The 19,829-nt window shown below is 49.2% G+C and overlaps 1 protein-coding gene across 1 annotated transcript in view; it reads right to left on the bottom strand.

Moving 5' to 3' along the window:
- Nucleotides 1-19,829, bottom strand: part of SIDT1 (SID1 transmembrane family member 1) — a 126,961-nt gene that overhangs the window by 52,250 nt on the left and 54,882 nt on the right. Inside the window, exons 4-9 of the mRNA XM_060236850.1 lie at nucleotides 17,196-17,241; nucleotides 14,189-14,290; nucleotides 8,190-8,273; nucleotides 5,391-5,484; nucleotides 2,735-2,806; nucleotides 348-441 (exon numbers count right to left, since the gene is read on the bottom strand). Coding sequence (XP_060092833.1) covers nucleotides 348-441; nucleotides 2,735-2,806; nucleotides 5,391-5,484; nucleotides 8,190-8,273; nucleotides 14,189-14,290; nucleotides 17,196-17,241 — 492 coding nt within the window. The remainder of the gene's footprint in view (nucleotides 1-347; nucleotides 442-2,734; nucleotides 2,807-5,390; nucleotides 5,485-8,189; nucleotides 8,274-14,188; nucleotides 14,291-17,195; nucleotides 17,242-19,829) is intronic.

Genomic DNA, 19,829 nt, shown 5'->3' with positions numbered 1-19,829 from the left:
GACTGAGGCAAAGGCCTGTCTTCAGCAAATGGAGACTGAGGCAAAGGCCTCACTTCAGCAAATTGAAGCACTTCAGTAAACAGCAGACTTAAGACCAATTCAAGGTATTCTGTCACCCTAAGCCAGGTACTCGCATCACCTCATCACATTCTCAGACCAGCCCCTGCAGCAGTGGCACAGGCCCCAGAGGGGGATGTCAGTCACCTCATGTGTTACCAATGGCTGGGCATTAGCCAAGCCCCTACAGGGATTTCGTCTCACTGTGTCACCCCAAACACCCTTATGTGTCTTTGCCAGAGCACCCGCCCTTTCTCTACATTAAGATTGCTGAAAAAAGCCTCACCCACCTGAGGTAGTGCACAAAGGCAACAACCAGTGAGCCCAAGTAGAACGAGAAGAAACTCAGGAAGCTGAAGAGGATGGCATGAATGTAAACAGACTCTGGATGGAGGAGAGGAGACCTTCTGTCAGCACACAGAGGGGAAACCCATCACCTGTCTCTCTGCCGCTCTGCTCCTAAAACACTCTCTCCCAAAGTCTCATCTCCTTCTTAAGAACATGAACAGAGGAACTGGCGAGGTATTCTTCATGAGAGCCAGTATCCTGAAGTGGTTAAAAGCGGTGGACTCTAATCTGGAGAACTGGGTTTGATTCTGCACTTCTCCACATGAAGTCAGCAGGGTGACCTTTGGTCAGTCACAGTTCTCTCCAGGGCTCACTTTGTAGCAGCAGCTCCTTTGCATATTAGACCACACACCCCTTATGTAGCCAATCCTCCAAGAGCTTACAATAGGCCCTGTAAGAAGAATCCTGTAAGCTCTTGGAGGATTGGCTACATCGGGGGGTTGGGAGTGGGATGGCCTAATATGCAAAGGAGCTCCTGCTACAAAGTGAGCCCTGGTTCTCTCTGAACTCTCTCGGCCCCGCCTACCTCAGAGTGTCTGTTCCGGGGAGAAAAGAGTGACAGGCTGTGATTGCACACACTAAATGATGCACTTTCCAACTGGATTGTACTGGCAAAATCTGGAAAGTGCCTCAAAAGTGGATTGAAAGTACCTGTGATCAGAAAGTGCCTGTGAAAGTGTGTGATCAGAGCCTAAGAGTCCAGTAGCATCATAAAGACTAACAAAATCTGTGGTACGGTACGAGCTTCCAGGAGTCACTGCTCACTTCTCCAGATACAGTCTGTTGTGGGGAGAGGAAGGGAAAGGTGATTGTAAGCTTTGATGCTCCTTCTGGGAGATTAAAGCAGGGTATAAAAATCAACTCTTCTTGATGATGACATTGGATTTATATCCCGCCCTATACTCTGAATCTCAGAGCGACTCACAATCTCCTTTATCTTCCTCCCTCGCAACAGACACCCTGTGAGGCGAGTGGGGCTGAGAGGGCTCTCACAGCAGCTGCCCTTTCAAGGACAACCTCTGCGAGAGCTATGGCTGACCCAAGGCCATTCCAGCAGCTGCGAGTGGAGGAGTGGGGAATCAAACTCGGTTCTTCCAGATAAAGCGTCTGCACACTTAACCACTACACCAAACTGCCTATGGCTGACCCAAGGCCATTCCAGCAGCTGCGAGTGGAGGAGTGGGGAATCAAACCCGGTTCTCCCAGATAAGAGTCCGCACACTTAACCGCTACACCAAACTGGCTCTTGTTATTACTCAGAGCATTTATTTATGTCCAGCCTCTTAATGAGATCAGCAGGGAACAGATGCAGCAGATCCTACGCCACATGGCCCTCAGAGAAGAGGTCTATGCTTGATGGCCATTCTCTTCTAATTTCACAGCCCCCTATTTATATGAATGTTAGCTCCCAAGAGTACACTTTTGTCCAGACCAGAAGCCGGGTCTGGACTTCTGTGTCTTCCCGGGAGGACCCTGAAAGCAGCAAACAGCCCCACCTTCTTGTCCCACACTGCCCAAGCAATGAACCTCCCCAGGAAAGTTGAGATCGACCCCCCCCCCACCCACAAGTGAATCCACCATGCCAGAGACAACTTGCAGTGGAAGGGAGGGAAGGGAGGCGCCCCGAAGGCAGGCTCTCACAAGCTGAGGACCACCCATGGTGCCTCAGCTTGACCTGATTGAATTGATAGCTGGAGGGGTGGAAAGGAGTACTACCTGGTGGGAGTGGGCAGGGGCATACTGTTCAGATTTGGTTCCCAGACCGAGGCCGAGGAGAAACCCAAACACAAGGCTGCTGAGACTCGAGGGCAGGGGTGGCCAAAGTGCCGTTCGGGAGCCACATGTGCCTCTTCCACACATATTGTGTGGCTCTCGAAGCCCCAACTGCCCTGTCTGCCAGCTTGGAGAAGGCATTTCTCTCTTTAAATCACTTTTGGGAAGAATGTGTTTAAAGTTGCTTTCTTTCCACCTCTCCCTCTGCCGTGCATTGTCCTTCCTTCCTTCCCTCCTCCCTCCCTCCCTGTCTTGCGGCTCTCAAACATCTGAAGTTTATTCTATGTGGCTCTTACATTAAGCAAGTTTGGCCACCCCTGCTCTAAGGGCACAGGAACAGAGAGAGAGAGAGAGCTGTTCAGAAGGAGGCCCCCTGTCCAAAGGCGTCCATGTGTCCCAAGGAGGAGGGCCTAACCACCTCCCCTCATGAGGTCTGAAGCTTTGGGAATTCTTGAATGGAGGGGCTGACCAGAATCCCTGGAGCCTGACCGCCCACCAGGTGGCTCCAACGGACCCCCAGAGCCAGACAAACTATCTTTATCAGGCTCGTCCTAACCTTTAATGGAAGGCACAACTGTCACTTCAAGGGTCTTCATTCGCTGGAGGTTCCAGGTATGGTTATTCTGATCTGTAACTAAGAGGTTGGACAGGAGGGGAGGGGAAAAAGAAACAACAGAATTATTTCTGGCCTTTATCATCTAACAGCCACACCAACAGGGCCGACTCTGCCACTAAGCAAACTAGGCGACTGCCTAGGGCGCTGGCCTTCTGGGGGTGCCAAACTGGGGGCTCCCATGTGACTCAGTGATGTTATCAGTGTGGGGGGGCCCCCCCATAAGTTAGCCTTGCCTAGGGTATCAGACAGTCTAGGGCCAGCTCTGTATACCAAGAAGTAGCTTTTCACCCCACGCCACGGATGCTTGTTATTAGGGCTCCCAAGATGGGAGCACATTCGGCCGGGGCTCCGGGATCTGCACTGGCTGCCAATAATATACCGAGTCCGGTACAAGGTGCTGGTTATTACCTTTAAAGCCCTATATGGCCTAGGACCTGCCTACCTTAGGAACCGTCTCTCCCCACATGTTCCCCAGAGAGTGCTGAGATCGAGCTCTCAAAACCTGCTTGTAATCCCAGGGCCAAAGGAGGCCCGTCGGAAATCCACCAGGGACAGGGCCTTTTCGGTAATGGCTCCTTGCTGGTGGAACCAGCTGCCGGAAGAGGTGAGGGCCCTGCGGGACCTTGGGCAGTTCCGCAGGGCCTGTAAGACAGTCCTCTTCCGGCTGGCCTATAACTAACTGACATTGGAAACTTTATGGAAGGTTGTGGTGTAGCACTTTGGCAGATCGTTTGTTCTATATGTTTTCTATTTTACCGTTTTAAATTGTTGTAAATTGATGTATTTTTAAAACCAAACTCTATGTTAGATTTTATATGTTGTGAGCCGCCCTGAGCCGCTTCGGTGGGAAGGGCGGGATATAAACTGAAATAAATAAATTAAAAATAAAAAAATAAATGCTTGTACAATCCCTTGCCAGCACAGGGACCCCACCAAGACGTAGCTGTCCTCTGGGCTTTTGGAATAATGGCGGCTTGGTCATTTGAGGGAAAAGGGCAGGATATAAAATGCATGACTTATGAGCAGATCGACAGCCATAGGGATTTGTGTGAAATCAGTTCCAAAGCTGAATCCATGCACCTTTTGCAAATGGTGTCCTTACGCTACGAACAAAAACATTTTCAATTTGTTACTCTGCAAAAGGCACACTGCAAAAATGAATGCTTCTGTATTTGCTGTGCATTTTAACGATTCTTTGCAAGTGCATTCTGCTGTTTTACACAGTAAAATCCAGGTGTAAAGGGCACTGGAAATGCATTACTCAGCATGTACGAAAGTGCCCAAAGAGAGGAAACGTGCTTCACTTGGTCCATAGAACACCAGTCCTCTCAAGACCCCTTTAAAGGGTAATTCATTGCTGAGTAATGCACTTCCAATGCACTTTACACCTTTAAAGGGCAAGTATTGTCAATGGAAGAGCCCTGTGGCACAGAGTGGTAAGTGGCAGTACTGCAGTTCAAGCTCTGCTCAAGACCTGAGTTTGATCCCAGCAGAAGCTGGGTTCAGGTAGCTGGCTCAAGCTTTCCATCCTTCCGAGGTCGGTAAAATGAGTACCCAGCTTGCTGGGGGGAAAGTGTAGATGTCTGGGGAAGGCAATGGCAAACCACCCCGTAAAAAGTCTGCCATGAAAACATAATGATGCAATGTCACCCCAGAGTCAGAAACGACTAGTGCTTGCACAGGGGACTACCTTTACCTTTTTTATTGTCTATGAGGGGGTAGGCCCGGCTTCCAGATTCAAATAATGGCCATCTGCAGGGCCGGAGCTAGGGTTGCCTGCACTCCTAGGCCAATCTTCTTACCTGCGCCCCCTTCTAGCGGCTTTTTCACGTGCGCCCCCAATGAAGTCATGATGACGTCACTACCACACGCCACCCCCCCGCCCGACTGCCGAGCCCGCTGTGGGTACGGGGGGGCAGGAGGGGACTGCACTACAGCAAGCAGGGGACGGCAGCGGGGAGGCGAACGGCAGCTGCAGGGAGGGGACAGCAGCAGGCAGGGGGCGGTGAGGCAAACGGTAGCTGTGGGGAGGGAACGGCGGTGGGCACAGGGAGGGGATGGCGGCAGCAGGCAGACGGTGAGAAGGCGAATGGCGGCCATGGGGAGGGGATGGCGGCAGCAGGCAGGGGGTGAGAAGGCGAATTGCGGCCACAGGGAGGGGATGGCGGCAGCAGGCAGGGGGTGAGAAGGCGAAGGGTGGCCACGGGGAGGGGATGGTGGCAGCAGGCAGGGGACGACAGCAGGCATGGGATGGGAGGGAATGGCATGGCAGCCGGCAGGGGACACCGGTGGGTGCGAGGAGACAAACAGCGGCAGACGGGGGGAGGGGACGGTGGTGGGCACGGGGAGAAGGGGCACCTCATGGTGCCCTGAGGCCAAGTGGCGCCCAAGGTGCTCACCTACTTGGCCTACTTCCACATGCCAGGCCTGGCCATTTGCACGGACTTCTCTAGGGTATCTACTCAGTTTGGCCCAAACAGCCCTTCCTTAATACAGTTCTTTGTGGACAGTGTCGTCGTCGTTGTGGGGGAAAAAAAACCCTCCATCAAGATAGTATGACTTGTTTGCTTTCCCCAACTGCCACAGTGCACCTTACCTTGGCTGGAGGAAGGCACGGAACCGCCACAGGCATAATCCTCGGGTTTGATGACAAAGACGACAAAGAACTGCTCTCCCGGAAAGTCTTTCCTCTGCACGAAAACAGAAACGAGACACCTTTTGAAGGGCCGAGTCTTCAGAAATGACTCCGTGCAGTCCCGCCCAGCCTTCTGCAAAGCCCAAGCCCGCGGGCTTCAATAGACTCGGACTGGAATAACTCCACAGAGTGCTGCACACTGGATGCCTGTAAAATCTGAAGCGCCAAAACTGCGACTCAGGAGCCACATGTTTATTTTTAACTATTATTTTATTTTATTTTAGTAGGTTTATAGTCTGCCCTTCCCCGTAATGGGCTCAGGGCGGATCACAAACACGTTAAAACACTCAAACAGCAAAAATCCAACAATAAAACCATAAAACAGTCAACAAACAATCAAAATATGCAGCACGGATGGTACGGCGCATTTTATAGATTAAGATATAGATATCATGTGTGTCATAGAAGTCATAGCTGTAGGCCCGATAGGGTTACCAAGTCCAATTCAAGAAATATCTGGGACTTTGGGGGTGGAGCCAGGAGAATTTGGGGTGGAGCCAGGAGAATTTGGGGGCAGAGCCAGGAGCAAGCATCATTGAACTGCAAGGGAGTTCTGGCCGTCACATTTAAAGGGACAGCACACCTTTTTAAATGCCTTCCTTCCATAGGAAATAATGAAGGATAGGGGCACCTTCTTTTGAGGCTCATAGAATTAGACCCCTTGGTCCAATCATTTTGAAACTTGGGGGTATTTTGAGAAGGGGCACCAGATGCTATACCAAAATTGGTGCCTCTACCTCAAACAACAGCCCCCCAGAGCCCCTGATACCCACAGATCAATTCCCCATTATTCCCTATGGGAATCGTTCTCCATAGGGAATAATTGCCCAGTAGACATTTCCCTCCCCCCTCCCGCCGCTTTCTGATGACCCTAAAGTGGGGGGCGGGGAGGGCCTCCAAACCTGGGGATTGGCAACCCTTTCTCTCACACACACACACTAGGGTTGCCAAGTCCAATTCAAGAAATATCTGGGGACTTTGAGGGTGGAGCTAGGAGACTTTGGGGTGGAACCAGGAAAATTTGGGGGCGGAGCCAGGAGCAAGGGTGTGACAAGCATAATTGAACTCTAAGGGAGTTCTGGCCATCACATTTAAAGAGATAGCACACATTTTAAAATGTCTTCCTTCCATAGGAAATGAAGGATAGGGGCACCTTCTTTTGGGGCTCAAAGAATTGGACTCCCTGGTCCAATTGTTTTGAAACTTGAGGGGTATTTTAGAGAGAGGCACTAGATACTATACTGAACATTTGGTGCCACTACCTCAGAAAACAGCACCCACAGAGCCCCCGATACCTCCAGATCAATTCCCCATTATACCCTATGAGAATCGAACTCCATATAGGGAATAATGAAGTGCCCAGCAGACATTTCCTTCCCTCCCCGCCCCCCCCCCCCCCCCCGTTTCTGGCAACTCTGAAGCGAGGGATTGGCATCTCTACTCACGAGTTGCAGCCAACTACTTCCAAGTAACACTGACATACCATCCCAAGAGGAAGCCTTTCCAATCAGAGACTGGAGCCTCCGGAGGTGGAAAGTCACATGGTAGCTTTGGGGGCGGGGCCTCCCCCCGCCAGCCAGCTGACTGGGGGCGGGAAGGAGCCTGGGAAAGCAGAAGAACCCCCGCTGGGACCTGGGGATTGGCAAGCCTAACACACACACACACACACACACACACACTTACTGGGTCTGGTTCCTCCACAACGACATCTGAAAAGAACAGGGGCTACACTGCTCCCTCTCTCTCTCTCTCTCACACACACACACACACAGTTGTTCTGAAACAAAAGCAAAACAAACCGAGGGACTGTGTTGCTGACCCTTCCAATGAAGTACTTCCTGATCAACTTTAAAGGCACACAGACACACATACATTTTGAAACAAACCTGTTTGCAGGTTTCTAAACCTGCCCAAGATCTAAAGCTGCATGGTGCCTGTGGGGGCAGGGCTTCCCCAGCCGGTCAGCTGGCTTGGGGCGGGAGGGGAGGGAAGCCTGTAAAACAGGGGGATCCCCTGCTGGGACCTGAGGATTGGGAAGCCTAAGGCCCTGCTTGCCTCAACCAAAAGCCAGGCAGAATAGCTCCATTTTGCAGGCCCATTTTGCAGGTAGTAAGTCCAGAAGGGCCTGAATTTCCTTCTTTCACACATGCTGTGTGGCTTTCAAAGCCCCCACCCCATCGGCTGGCTTGGAGAAACAATGAAATAAATCAAACAATTAAATTAATCCAGAGTGTGCATTGATAGCCAACATATAGAAAGAAAAATATTATATCTATTTGAAAATAAAAAAATCAGAGACACTTGGGCTAGATTGTTATAAGAAACACACTGGACAGAACTGCAGGCAGAGTCCTAAATGGTGGGAAGGAAATGTCCCCTGTGCAAGCACCAGTCGTTTCTGACTCTGGGGTGACGTTGCTTTCACAGCGTTTTCACGGCAGGCTTTTTACAGGGTGGTTTGCCATTGCCTTCCCCAGTCATCTACGCTTTCCCCCCAGCAAGCTGGGTCCTCATTTCAGCGACCTCGGAAGGATGGAAGGCTGAGTCAACCTCGAGCCAGCTATCTGAAAACCCAGCTTCTGCCAGGGATCAAACTCAGGTCGTGAGCAGAGCTTAGGACGGCCGTACTGCAGCTTTAACACTCTGCGCAACAATGCCACCAAAAAGGAAGGGAGTCCCTGCGGCCCATCGGAAACTCACCTGCACTGTGATGGCTGCCTGTTTCGTCATAGATTGGTAAACCCCGTTGAATTCCACGTTGTGGTCCAAATCGTAAACTGGGCACTGAAAGGGATGGAAGGTCTGGGTTAGACGGATTTCTTCCGAGCTCAGAGACTGGCCATTCAGTCTGATGCTGAATAACTCCAGTCCAAGTTCTCTGACTTTTGCACACAGAATGGCCCATTGATGTACCCAACACATTTCTGGAATGGGTCACCGTACAATTATGTTCGCCCTAAGATCTCTCCAGGGCCACTATTCAGAATTGTTCTAGCACAGGGGAGGCGAAACTGTGGCTCAGGAGCCACATGTGACTCTTTCACACATATCATGTGTCTCTTAAAGCCCCTACAGCCCTGTCAGCCACGTTAGAGAGGATCTGTCTCTTTAAATCACTTCGCCAAGGCAGATGGAAGCTTGGGGAATGCATTTAAAGTTAAAAGTTGCTTTCTTTCCATCTCCACCTCCCCATCTACTTGCTTTCCTCCCTCCCTCCCTGCCTTGTGGCTCTCAAACACCTGACATTCATGTCTTATGGCTCTCAGACATCTGATGTTCATGTCTTGCAGCTCTCAGACATCTGACACATTTATTCTATGTGGCTCTAACGTTAAGCAAGTTTGGCCACCCCTAGCATGAAGGAGAAAGCCAAAGAAGTTCAGTTTCTGCCTGTTGGTTGGCTAGACTGAGAATGCAGACTCATGTCCTGTAAATAACTTCCAAAACTGAGTTGCTCCGTTCCAGGTTCAATTCCCAGCATCTACAGTGAAAAGAACCAGGCAGCAGACGACGCAAAGGACCGCAGCCCGAGACCTTAGACACCCACTGCCAGTCTGAACAGACAATGCTGAACTAGATAAAATAGATTCTGAAAGGCTAAAATAGAAGCTGAAAGGCAGCTGCTTAACTTTTACTTGCGGCAAAGTAAAAATGAAGTGGGCCAATAAATTTATGGGATCTTTTATAATGGGAAGAATTAGTAATGCATCAATTCCCATTGAGCTTGGTAGACAAGAGAAATTGTTGTGGTCTCCTGTTGTTGAATATTTGTCTGCTGCAAAGATTTCCCCCTCGAATCCTTATTTTCATAAAACGTGTTATCTGTAATAGGCCTCTGTATGCAGAATGTTTTATATCTTTGGACGACAGTAAGTTTTTGAGTATGTGGATAGTTTTTTTTATTTTTTAGCAATAAAAAAATAATTTTTTTTAAAAAAGACTGCATTTGATGGACCACGAATCCAACTCAGTGTAAGGCAGATTCCTGCGTGTACTAACTACTCGTATGATTCAGTGGGGTAGCTGTGTTGGTCTGAAGTCTAAGTCATGGCACCTTTAAGAACCAACAAAGTTTTATTCAATGCATAAACTCAGGAATGCAAGCACACTTCCTCCGAGAATCTGAGGCAGAGTGCATGCACATGAAAATGTATACCTTAAATAAAATGTTAGTGGTCTTAATGTTCTATTGGCATGATACTTCTTTCTTCTACTACTACTTCCTTCTTTTGCTTCTTTCTACTTCCTCCTCCTCCTTCCTTTTCTTTGGCTGGTGTTTTAATTTGGGGAAATATTAAAATAGTAGTTTGTAATATTGCCTACATTACAAGTAGCTGCTGTGTGTTTTTAATTTTAGATCCCTTTTGGTGTTGTTTTCTTGTTCTGCGTTCTGTTCATATCTGTCACTTAACCCTTTCCCTATGGTTTGCTCAAATGCCTCGACACATTTTATTTTTTAAAGTTCTATTTTCCTGCCAGCAAGAGATGGCAGAATTAAAGCCTTCCGTGCCCTTCAACCGTTCCATTCAGTAAATGTGGGATGTTTGCCTGTGTGGGAAGATGAGGTGAGAAGCAGCTGCGGGGGCGTGGGGGGGGAGGCTAGAAGCTTGCTTTACAAATGTATCCAGGGGTACACTTTTATTTATAAGGCAGGATTCACATGGAACCCTAGAAGCAAAGACAGCCTTCTTTTGAGAAGAAGAAGAAAAAGAAAGAAGGAGAAGACAAAGAAGAAAAAGAAGAAGAAGACGACATTGGATTTATATCCTGCCCTATACTCTGAATTTCAGAGTCTCAGAGCGGCTTACAATCTCCTTTACCTTCCCCCCACCCCCCACACAACAGACTGTCAAGCACAGTTATTCTCCCCCTAAGATGGCTGAAGTATTGTCAAGTAAGAGCCCTGGTTATTCTCCATTACCTACAACCCCTTTCTCACGTCCCTGCAGTCATTTGGCAAAGGATGTTTATCTAACGGAATTGTCTGGCCGTGTCTCAGTGGCCTAACCCCCTTCCCCCTTCATGCCAGGCACTTCTCAAGCCTTATCTTGGTCACGGGTTGGTGTTAGAAGGCTATTGCTAGGTAGAGGAAAATTACTGCTTTGCCCTTTGAACCCTAGATTCCAATAGTGTGTGTTTGTAACTTTATGCTACTCTATATATAGCATCCTGTAACCTGTGATTCCTCAGTCTTCTCAAAGACAATGTTCTGTATGCAACTCGGAGTTAAATAAAAAACTTTGAACCTTAACAAAGAGCTCTATAATTGAAACTACTTGTGCTTGACACAGACACCCTGTGAGGTAGGTGGGGCTGAGAGAGCTCTCCCAAAAGCTGCCCTTTCAAGGACAACTCCCGCGAGAGCTATGGCTGACCCAAGGCCATTCCAGCAGCTGCAAGTGGAGGAGTATGGAATCAAACCCGGTTCTCTCAGATAAGAGTCCACGCACTTAACCACTACACCAGACATTAACAAAGATGCATCGCAGGAAGCAGAGCCACCCCTGGGGCGTGCCCCAGGCAGACTCAATACCCAGCGCTCCTTTCTGTGGCGGTGCCCTGTGGTGCCGCGCCCCACCGCCCGCATGGCAGATGGGGAGGAGGTGGGGCAGTCGAGCGGAGAACAAGAAGGGACAGGGAGGAGGCGGTGCAGGCGGGAGGACGAAAGGAATCGGTGGCAAAGAGGCAGGACAGGCAAGCGGAGGATGCGAAGGGATGGGGAGGAGGCAGGGTGGGCAGGAGGACAAAGGGAAGAGGAGGAGAAGAGGCAGGACGGGCGAGTGGAGGACGAGAAGGATCTGGGGCGGGCACGAGGACGAAGGGAATTGATGGGGAGGAGGTGGGATGGGTGAGCAGAGGACAAGAAGGAGGCAAGCTACGGAGGAGGGGAACGGGTGGATGAAGAGGCAAACCAGCAATTTGTCTAGGGCATGGGGAGGGCCGAATTCAGCACCCCACCCTGCCAGTGCCGTAGGTAACTGCCTAGTTTGCCTAGTGGGCAGGCCGGCCCTGACAGGAAGAATCAATCCTCACAGTGTTCCCTCTAAGCTGAGTTGGTGTGAGCTATCTCATTTTAGCCTCCAACTCACACATTTTTGTCTTGGCTCAGGAAAAATGGCCCCAGAGCAAACAAATGTATGCAATAGCTCACAACTTTAATGCCAGTAGCTCACGAATTAGAATTTTTGCTCACAAGATTCCACAGCTTCGAAGGAGTATTGCTCACAATACACACAGGAGCAAACGGACAACTGGTCCTTCTCATCCTGAGGTTGGGGGTGTGACAAAAAGGATCAGAAGCACGGTGAAGCTGCTAGAAGTGGAACGAAGGAACATCATTTGGGAAGAGCACCGCTACTGTGATGCGTGCAGTTGTTCTTCTCGTGGGTCGGCCCATACAAGCGGCAGTGGTTGTGCTGTGCCCAGAAAGTAAAGGGCACAAACATGGAAGGCCATGAGGTAGAGTGTTGACAACAGACCTGAATGAGGGAGGCCAAGGATCAACTCTTCATCAGCTATTGGGTGACCTTGGGTCAGTAACCATCTCTCAACTAAGCCTACTTCAATCGCCAGATCTTGGAAGCTAAGGAGGGTCAGCCTTGGCTAGTATTTCGAAGGCCATCTTCCGAGGCATACCAGGGCAATGGCAAACCACATCTGAAACCTCTCTTGCCTTAAAAAAAACCCCAAGTCTAGCTCGCCACCTAGTGGTGCATAATGCTAAGAGCTAGAACTTCTGGCTGCCAGACGCTCTTAGGAACTCCTGGCTATTTCTACACACAATACCATGCGATGGGTGGCCAACGGTAGCTCTCCAGATGTTTTTTGCCTACAACTCCCATCAGCCCCAGCCATTGGCCACGCTGGCTGGGGCTGATGGGAGTTGTAGGCAAAAAACATCTGGAGAGCTACTGTCGGCCACCCCTGCCATACGATTATAATGACTTCAATAGGTAAAGTGTGCAAATAAATGGGGAAGGGCACCATCAGTCAGAGATCTCTGGTAGAAAAGCAGGAAAAACATTTAGCTATTGGCTTTTTTGTAGCAGGAACTCTTTTGCGTATTAGGCCACACCCCCAGGATGTAGCCAATCCTCTTGGAGCTTACATTAGGCCCTGTAAGAAGAGCCCTTTAAGCTCTTGGAGGATTGGCTACATCAGGGGCGTGTGGCCTAATATGCAAAGGAGTTCCTGCTACAAAAAAGAGCCCTGGTTATTGTCAGAGAAACTTTCAGACATGGGAAATGTCTGTGGAAACATCTGGACTCACTTCAAGTCAACAACCACAAGGAGAAGCCACAGAACTGACTTTGATTCTGCCGTGGCGAGAGTTCCAGATGTCTCCCCCTCCTGCAAGCAGTGAAGCTGCACCACCTATGTTTCTACAAAATGACCCCTGGGGGGGGGGAGGTACTTGTGAATTTCCTGCATTGCGGAAGGGGGTTGGACTAGATGACCCTGGAGGTCCCTTCCAACTCTATGATTCTATGAAAAAGCTGATTAAGATAGAATCCCTAACAAAAAGCCTTGGTAAAAAGGAGTGCTTTGGCCTGGTGCCTGACAGGAAGTAAAGTAGGTGCCAGGCGATCCTCAAGGGACCCAAAAGCAAGGGCCACTGAAAATGTCCTCTCTCTAACTGCCACCTGCCTCATCTCTGAAGGCGGGTGCACAGACAGCAGGGCATAAGAGGCAGCACTCAACTAGCAGGGTGGATAGTATAATAAATAATAACCAGGGCTTTTTGTTGTAGCAGGAACTCCTTTGCATGTTAGGCCACACACCCCTGATGTAGCCATTCCTCCAAGAGCTTACAGTAGGCCCTGTAAGAAGAGCCCTGGAGCTCCTGCTACAAAAAAAGCCCTGACAAATAATAAAGATATATGAGGTTTCAAAGAAGTGGTTGAACGCTTGTTGTAGGTTCAGGTTAGAAAGTAGGTCCCAGGTGAAGAAAGGCTGAAAACTACCTTCTAGCTGCCAAACAAGCAGACATAGACAGCTTCAAGAGGGGACTGGATCAATATCTGGAGCAGAGGTCCATCAGTGGCTATTAGCCATAGCGTATTGTTGGAACACTCTGTCTGGGGCAAGTCATGCTCTGTATTCTTGGTGCTTGGGAGAGGGGGACACTGGGGGGGCTCTGGTGCCCTGGCCCCGCTGGTGGACCTCCTGATGACACTTGGGGTTTTTTGGCCACTGTGTGACTCAGAATGTTGGACTGGATGGGCCATTGGCCTGATCCAGCATGGCTTCTCTTATGTTCTTTGAGACAGTGATGCTCTGTATTCTTGGTGCTTGGGGAGGGGGGGGGGGGACAGTGGGAGGGGCTTCTGGTGTCCTGGCCCCACTGATGAACCTCCTGATGGTACCTGGGGTTTTTTGGCCACTGTGTGACACAGAGTGTTGGACTGGATGGGCCACTGGCCTGATCCAACATGGCTTCTCTTATGTTCTTAAGAAGTGAACAATTGACTTTCATAAGCAAGGTATGGATCAGCTCACAGGGTTAACCCCGCCCCCCAGCCTAAGAATCATCCTCCACAAGGGACAGGAAGGAACTATTCAACCTATCCAATTGAATAAGACAAGACTAATGTTCCAGTGCCTCAAATAATTGCAGAAGAAGCACCACGCCAAACCACAACATATGTACATTACACCAAATGTAGGCCATCCGTCTTCCTCCCGCCTCCAAGACTTACCACAATATCCTGGATGGAGACAACAGAACAGGGGTAGACTTTCTTGGAAACCACTTTGACTATGACAGAATCCACATCTGGGGGGAACTTGTACAGAAAATACTACGGAAAAAGAGGAGAAGGCGTTAGGATCTTCATGAGGCACACCGCATCCTTGTGAAATCAGAATGAACCTCATGCATCTTAGTCAAGGTCATGTACTGGAGCTGTCTCCACGGACAGTGGCCCAGCTCATGGGACAAAGGCATAGGCTGCAGAAGACTCACGGAAGTGACCCAAGTCTGAATCTGGTTAATGCCTAAGCAACAGATTTTGTGGGAACCCTTGGAGCTCCTTAGGGAAGAGAGACGTTAGAAACGTAATACAGAATGCTACATCTCTTATGCAGGGCTTTCTTTTTGTAGCAGGGACTGCTTTGCATATTAGGCCACACACCCCCGATGTAGCCAATCATCCTGGAGCTTACAGCAGGCCCTGTAAGCTCTTGGAGGATTGGCTACCTCGGGAGGGTGTGGCCTAATATGCAAAGCAGTCCCTGCTACAAAAAAGGCCTGATCTTATGGCTTCCAAGAGGCAGCAAAAGCACCCTACAAAAGCGGAGCTTTGTGCCACGTTTGAAAAGGTCCACCACTATCAAACCCCACCCCAGGCATCTGCTGATGCCTAAGAAGGGGGCGTGGCTCAGTAGTAGAGCATCTGCTTGGCATGCAGAAGGTTGCAAGTTCAATCCCCAGCATCTCCAGGATAAAGGATCAGGAAGCAGGTGTTGTCCACCTGATACTCTGGAGAGCCGCTGCCAATCTAAGTAGACAAAATTGTCCTTAATGGATCAATGGCTCGATTCACTATAAGGCAGATGCACGTGCGTTCAACACTGTTTTACTTTCATCCCACCCTTCTGCCAAGTGGCTCAGAATGGTGTATGTAGCTTGGCCTTTTTCTGCAGAAAAGCCTTCAGTCTGACCTGCCTCACAGGGCAGTTGTGAGGATAATATGGAAGAGAGGAGAATGACGTAAACTGCTTTGGATCCTCCCCCATCGGAGAGAGAAGTGGGGTATGAACGATATGTACCAGGGGTGGCCAAACTTGCTTGACGTAAGAGCCACGTAGAATAAACGTCAGATGTTTGAGAGCCACAAGTCGTGAATGACAGCTGTCTTAAGAGCCACAAGACAGGAAGGCAGGCAGGCAAATAGATGGGGGAGGGAGAGGCGGAAAGAAAGCAGCTTTAAATCCATTCTCTAAGCTGCCAGCTGATTTGGCTTGGAGAAGTGATTTAAAGAGGCAAATGCCTTCTCCAAGCTCACCAACAGAGCAGAGGGGGCTTCAAGAGCCGCACAATACGTGTGGTTCCCGAGTCACAGTTTGGCCACCCCTGACATATATGAATAAATAACCAAATAGCTTGCGTTCATATTCATGTACCCATTTTCACAGGCCCAGAAAGTCTGCATTCAATGGAAAATGAAAACATCCATCTACGGTCTGGCCCACATCCAGCAAACATCATTTTGAGAACCAGGAAAACCTGTTCCGTAAAGATTCTCATGAGTGTGGCCAGAGTACAGAAGAGGTGTTGACACTCCACCCGGTGTCCTGTTTCCTCTTTCTGTTAGTCGACGGGGGAGAAGAACGACAAAATGCTTTTCTATCCATTGATATCTACAGGGTGCTTCTCTACAAAAAAAAGACCAAACCGACCCTATGATTCAAGACAGAAAAAGAAAAGTCTTAGCCCAAACAAGGTTTTCTTTTTGCCCCAGTGATCTTGGATAAAGGTGGCCCAAGCAGCATTGACGAGTTTACCAGGAACCTGGCCAAAATAGGCCCTGTAGTGCCAGGAGGCATGTTTTAAAAGGACCTGAGTCTCTTCAGGATACTTTCCATCTGTATAGCCAAGAGTGGAACCACCAGCTTCACATGATTGAAAGGCTGGTGGCTAGAAAAAGGAGTCTTTTCTCCTATCAGCAGCTCCTGTTGAGACAAGGAGCTCTAGTGACATGAGGGTCTGCTCGGTCATTTTGTGAAACCCTGGAAGGTGCCTAAACTACTTTAGGACCAAGTTCCTGGAAAAAAAACTCTTGACTACTCGAGTTTGTGCCTGCAACTCAAAAGGCTGAGGTAACTAGAGAGCTAAAGTTTGTTATTTTTCCGTGCACTGTGTCGGGGATTACCTGCCCTATTAAATAAAATTTACTTTGCATTTCATTAAGTTGTCCCTGTGCCAGTGGCTTGCCAGGCAAGAGCGCCTTATTGGCCCTACCATAAGAGAAGGTAAAATCAGTGCCAGCTTTGGGGAGCCGGAAATTGTGAAGCCCTCGAGGGGGAGAGTTAGGGTAGGCTGGGCCCTATACGTACACCCTAGCCTGGTAGCAGCAAGAAGATATTGCCCTGGCAATAAGCCTCCGGCTGGCCTCCCTCCAGGAGGTGGGGAGTGAACCCCTGGGTACTACAGACCCTGCCAGTGGAAAGAATGGGATTTATATGTACACATTTGCAACTGGGGTTATTTGTGCAAAGGCATGAAGGAAGTCATCTACATTATCAAATCTAGAAAGGATGTTTCGAATGAGAACCTTGCAAGAGATTGGTTTCCAAGCCACAGAGCGATAACCATCCTACACCCCAAAAGGAAACCAAATCAGAATACACGATAAGATGATAGCTTTGGTGTAGTGTGGTTAAGTGCGCGGACTCTTATCCGGGAGAACTGGGTTTGATTCCCCATTCCTCCACTTGCAGCTGCTGGGATGGCCTTGGGTCAGCCAGAGCTCTTGTAGGTGTTGTCCTTGAAAGGGCAGCTTCTGGGAGAGCTCTCTCAGCCCCACCTACCCCACAGGTGTCTGTTGTGGGGGAAGAAGATAAAGGAGACTGTAAGCCCATCTGAGACTGATTCAGAGAGAAGGGCACGGTATAAATCTACGGATAAATCTACAGGGTATAAATCTTCTTCATTTCCCACTGGAAAGGTCAACAGAACTAATTGCAGGCAGGGCGGTCGCTTACCTGAGGCTCAGAAGGGCTGGCCTTGAATACGAAATCAGAACTTGTCCTGAAAGAGGAGACGACAAAAAGAGGGATTCGTATTTTCCCTCAACCACAGCTCTGGAACACCCTGAACAAAAGCATCTTTTTAAAGGTACTTTTACATGTCAGCATTCATCTTCAGGTATCTAGAGCTGGCTGAATCCTTTCCTTTCAAATTCTCCAAGGCTTTTTTTTTTTTAGCAGGAACTTATTAGCATATTAGGCCACTCCCCCTGATGTAGCCAGTCCTCCAAGAGCTTACAGCAGCCCCTGTAAACTCTTGGAGGATTAGCTACATCGGGGTGTGTGGCCTAATATGCAAAGGAGCCCCTGCTACAAAAAAGGCCCAGCGAAGTGCCCTGTGTCAAGCGAACACATGAGCGGTAGAAACAAGACAGGTGTCAAAGCACATGAATTAATGGCCCAGAACAATCATTGTGTTCTATCAAAGATAAGCTTCTCAGAATCTCTCTCTCTCACACTCACACACACACACACACACACACACCCCAACGCACGCAAGGAGACAGACCCAAGCAAGCTGCAGTGTTGGTCTGAAGCAACAGAACAAGGTAGGAGTCCAGTGGCACCTTTAAGACCAACCACATTTTTTAATTCAGGATGTAAACTAGAAGCACACTTCATCAGACAAGTAGCATGGAACGGAGTTAGCGGTCCTGCCTACAGAGGGAGTGGGCAGCGAATTAGCATGCAAAATACTGAATATGTTTTTAGGAGATTAAAACAATGACAAGTTGGGGGTCTGGAAACCGTCCATTTGGGATGACTGGGCAGGAAGACAACCACCAAGGCAATAAAGATTGGAATTGGAGACGGATGCCACTGTCCTTAGGTCACTTGATAGTAATAAATTAGAGTCTGTTGTAATGTTCCATTTCTATTTCTATTTTGCATTGCTATCTCTCATTCTGATTCGCTGCTCACTCTCTCTATATGTAGGGGCTGCTAATTCCACCCCATACTATTGTCTGGTGAAGTGTGCTTTTAGCACACAAAAGCTTACATTCCCAATAAAACTTTGTTGCCCTTAAAGGAGCTACTGGACTCTCCATCTTTGTTCTACACCCGAGGAGAAAAATCAAGTGGTTGTTGTCATGATCCTGGGCCTAGCGAAGCCTGCTTTGGAGTTACTGGGAAAAGCCTACATCTCCCAGGATCCCCTCTGTCCCTCTGATTGGGTAGTGAGGGCTTTGGAGGGAAACAGGCCCAGAGAGGGGTGAGGCCTGAGAAGAGAATATAAAGGTCAAGCCCAGGCAGGGGGTGTTCTTTTCCTAGGAGGAAGAGCTGCTGCCAGGGAGAGACCCTCACCCTGTGAGGTAGGGTGAGTAGTCTGACTGAGACAGTTAGGGACAGTAGCTGTGTTCCACTGTAATGCAGCCTGAAAAAAAATCCTAAAACTTTCATGTGACTAAACCTGCTATGGTTCCAGTCCAGCTAGGGTTAAGAACACAGCCTATGGCTTCTCCACAGCTTCTTTAGAGAGCCATTATCGGGGGGGGGGGGGTATATCCAGGGCTCACTTTGTAGCAGGAACTCATTTGGATATTAGGCCACACACCCCTGATGCAGCCAATCATCTGAGAGCTTACAGGGCTCTTCTTACAGGGCCTACTGTAAGCTCCAGGAGGATTGGCTACCTCAGGGGTGTGTGGCTTAATATGCAAAGGAGTTCTTGCTACAAAAAAAGGCCCTGTGTGATGTAGCCAATCCTCCAAGAGCTCACGGGGCTCTTTTTACAGGGCCTACTGTCACCTCCAGGAAGATTGGCCACATCAGGGGGGCGTGGCCTAATATGCAAAGGAGCTGCTGCTACAAACCACCCCCACCCCCGTTATATCAAATGAACCGTCAAGAGAAGGTGCAATGATTTCCCCTGCATAGCTCTTTCTCTCCTTGCAGCTTCTTTTAGCATTACCAGGTGGTCCTCCCCAGCCAATGGAAGCAGGTAGGGGGCATGGTTTCCAGCTCCAGATTTAGAAACTCCTGGAGATTTGAGGGTGGGGCCTGGGGGGAAAAGGGACCTCAGCTACGCTGATTTTGTAGCAAGAGCTCCTTTACATGTTAGGCCCGGGGTGGAATTCTAGCAGGAGCTCCTTTGCATATTAGGCCGCACACCCCTTTTTGTAAGCTGTTGGAGGACTGGCTACATCTGAGGGGGTGGCCTAATATGCAAAGGAGCTCCTGTTACAAAATCAGCCCTGGACCTCAGTGAGGTGCACACCTTCCAGAGCATCCATTTTCCTCCAGGGGGACTGATCTCTGTAGTCCAGAGACGAGATGTAATTCTGGTCGGTCCCCAGGTCCCACCTGGAGGATGGCATCCCGAGCTCCTTTCAACCCCTGGGAAGATTATGGCAGAGGCTGGCTTACGGGCTTTGAAAGCATGAACCTGCAATTTGATTTATTTCTTTGTTTTGCGAATTAATAGTCTGTCCTTTCCCATAAGGGGCTCAGGGCGGATTGCAACACAACAGGACAGTGAAGTTAAGCAGTTAGAACCGTTAAATAAAAATGAAATAAGGCAACGTCGGTGGTATGAACATAATTCGCAGATTGAGACACAGGAATCCTATTTGTCTTGGATGTCAAATT

Source organism: Heteronotia binoei, chromosome 4 (assembly GCF_032191835.1).
Source record: "Heteronotia binoei isolate CCM8104 ecotype False Entrance Well chromosome 4, APGP_CSIRO_Hbin_v1, whole genome shotgun sequence".
NCBI lineage: Eukaryota > Metazoa > Chordata > Lepidosauria > Squamata > Gekkonidae > Heteronotia > Heteronotia binoei.
Note: the sequence above shows the minus strand (reverse complement) of the source record. Positions and strands in the feature narration are given on the sequence as shown.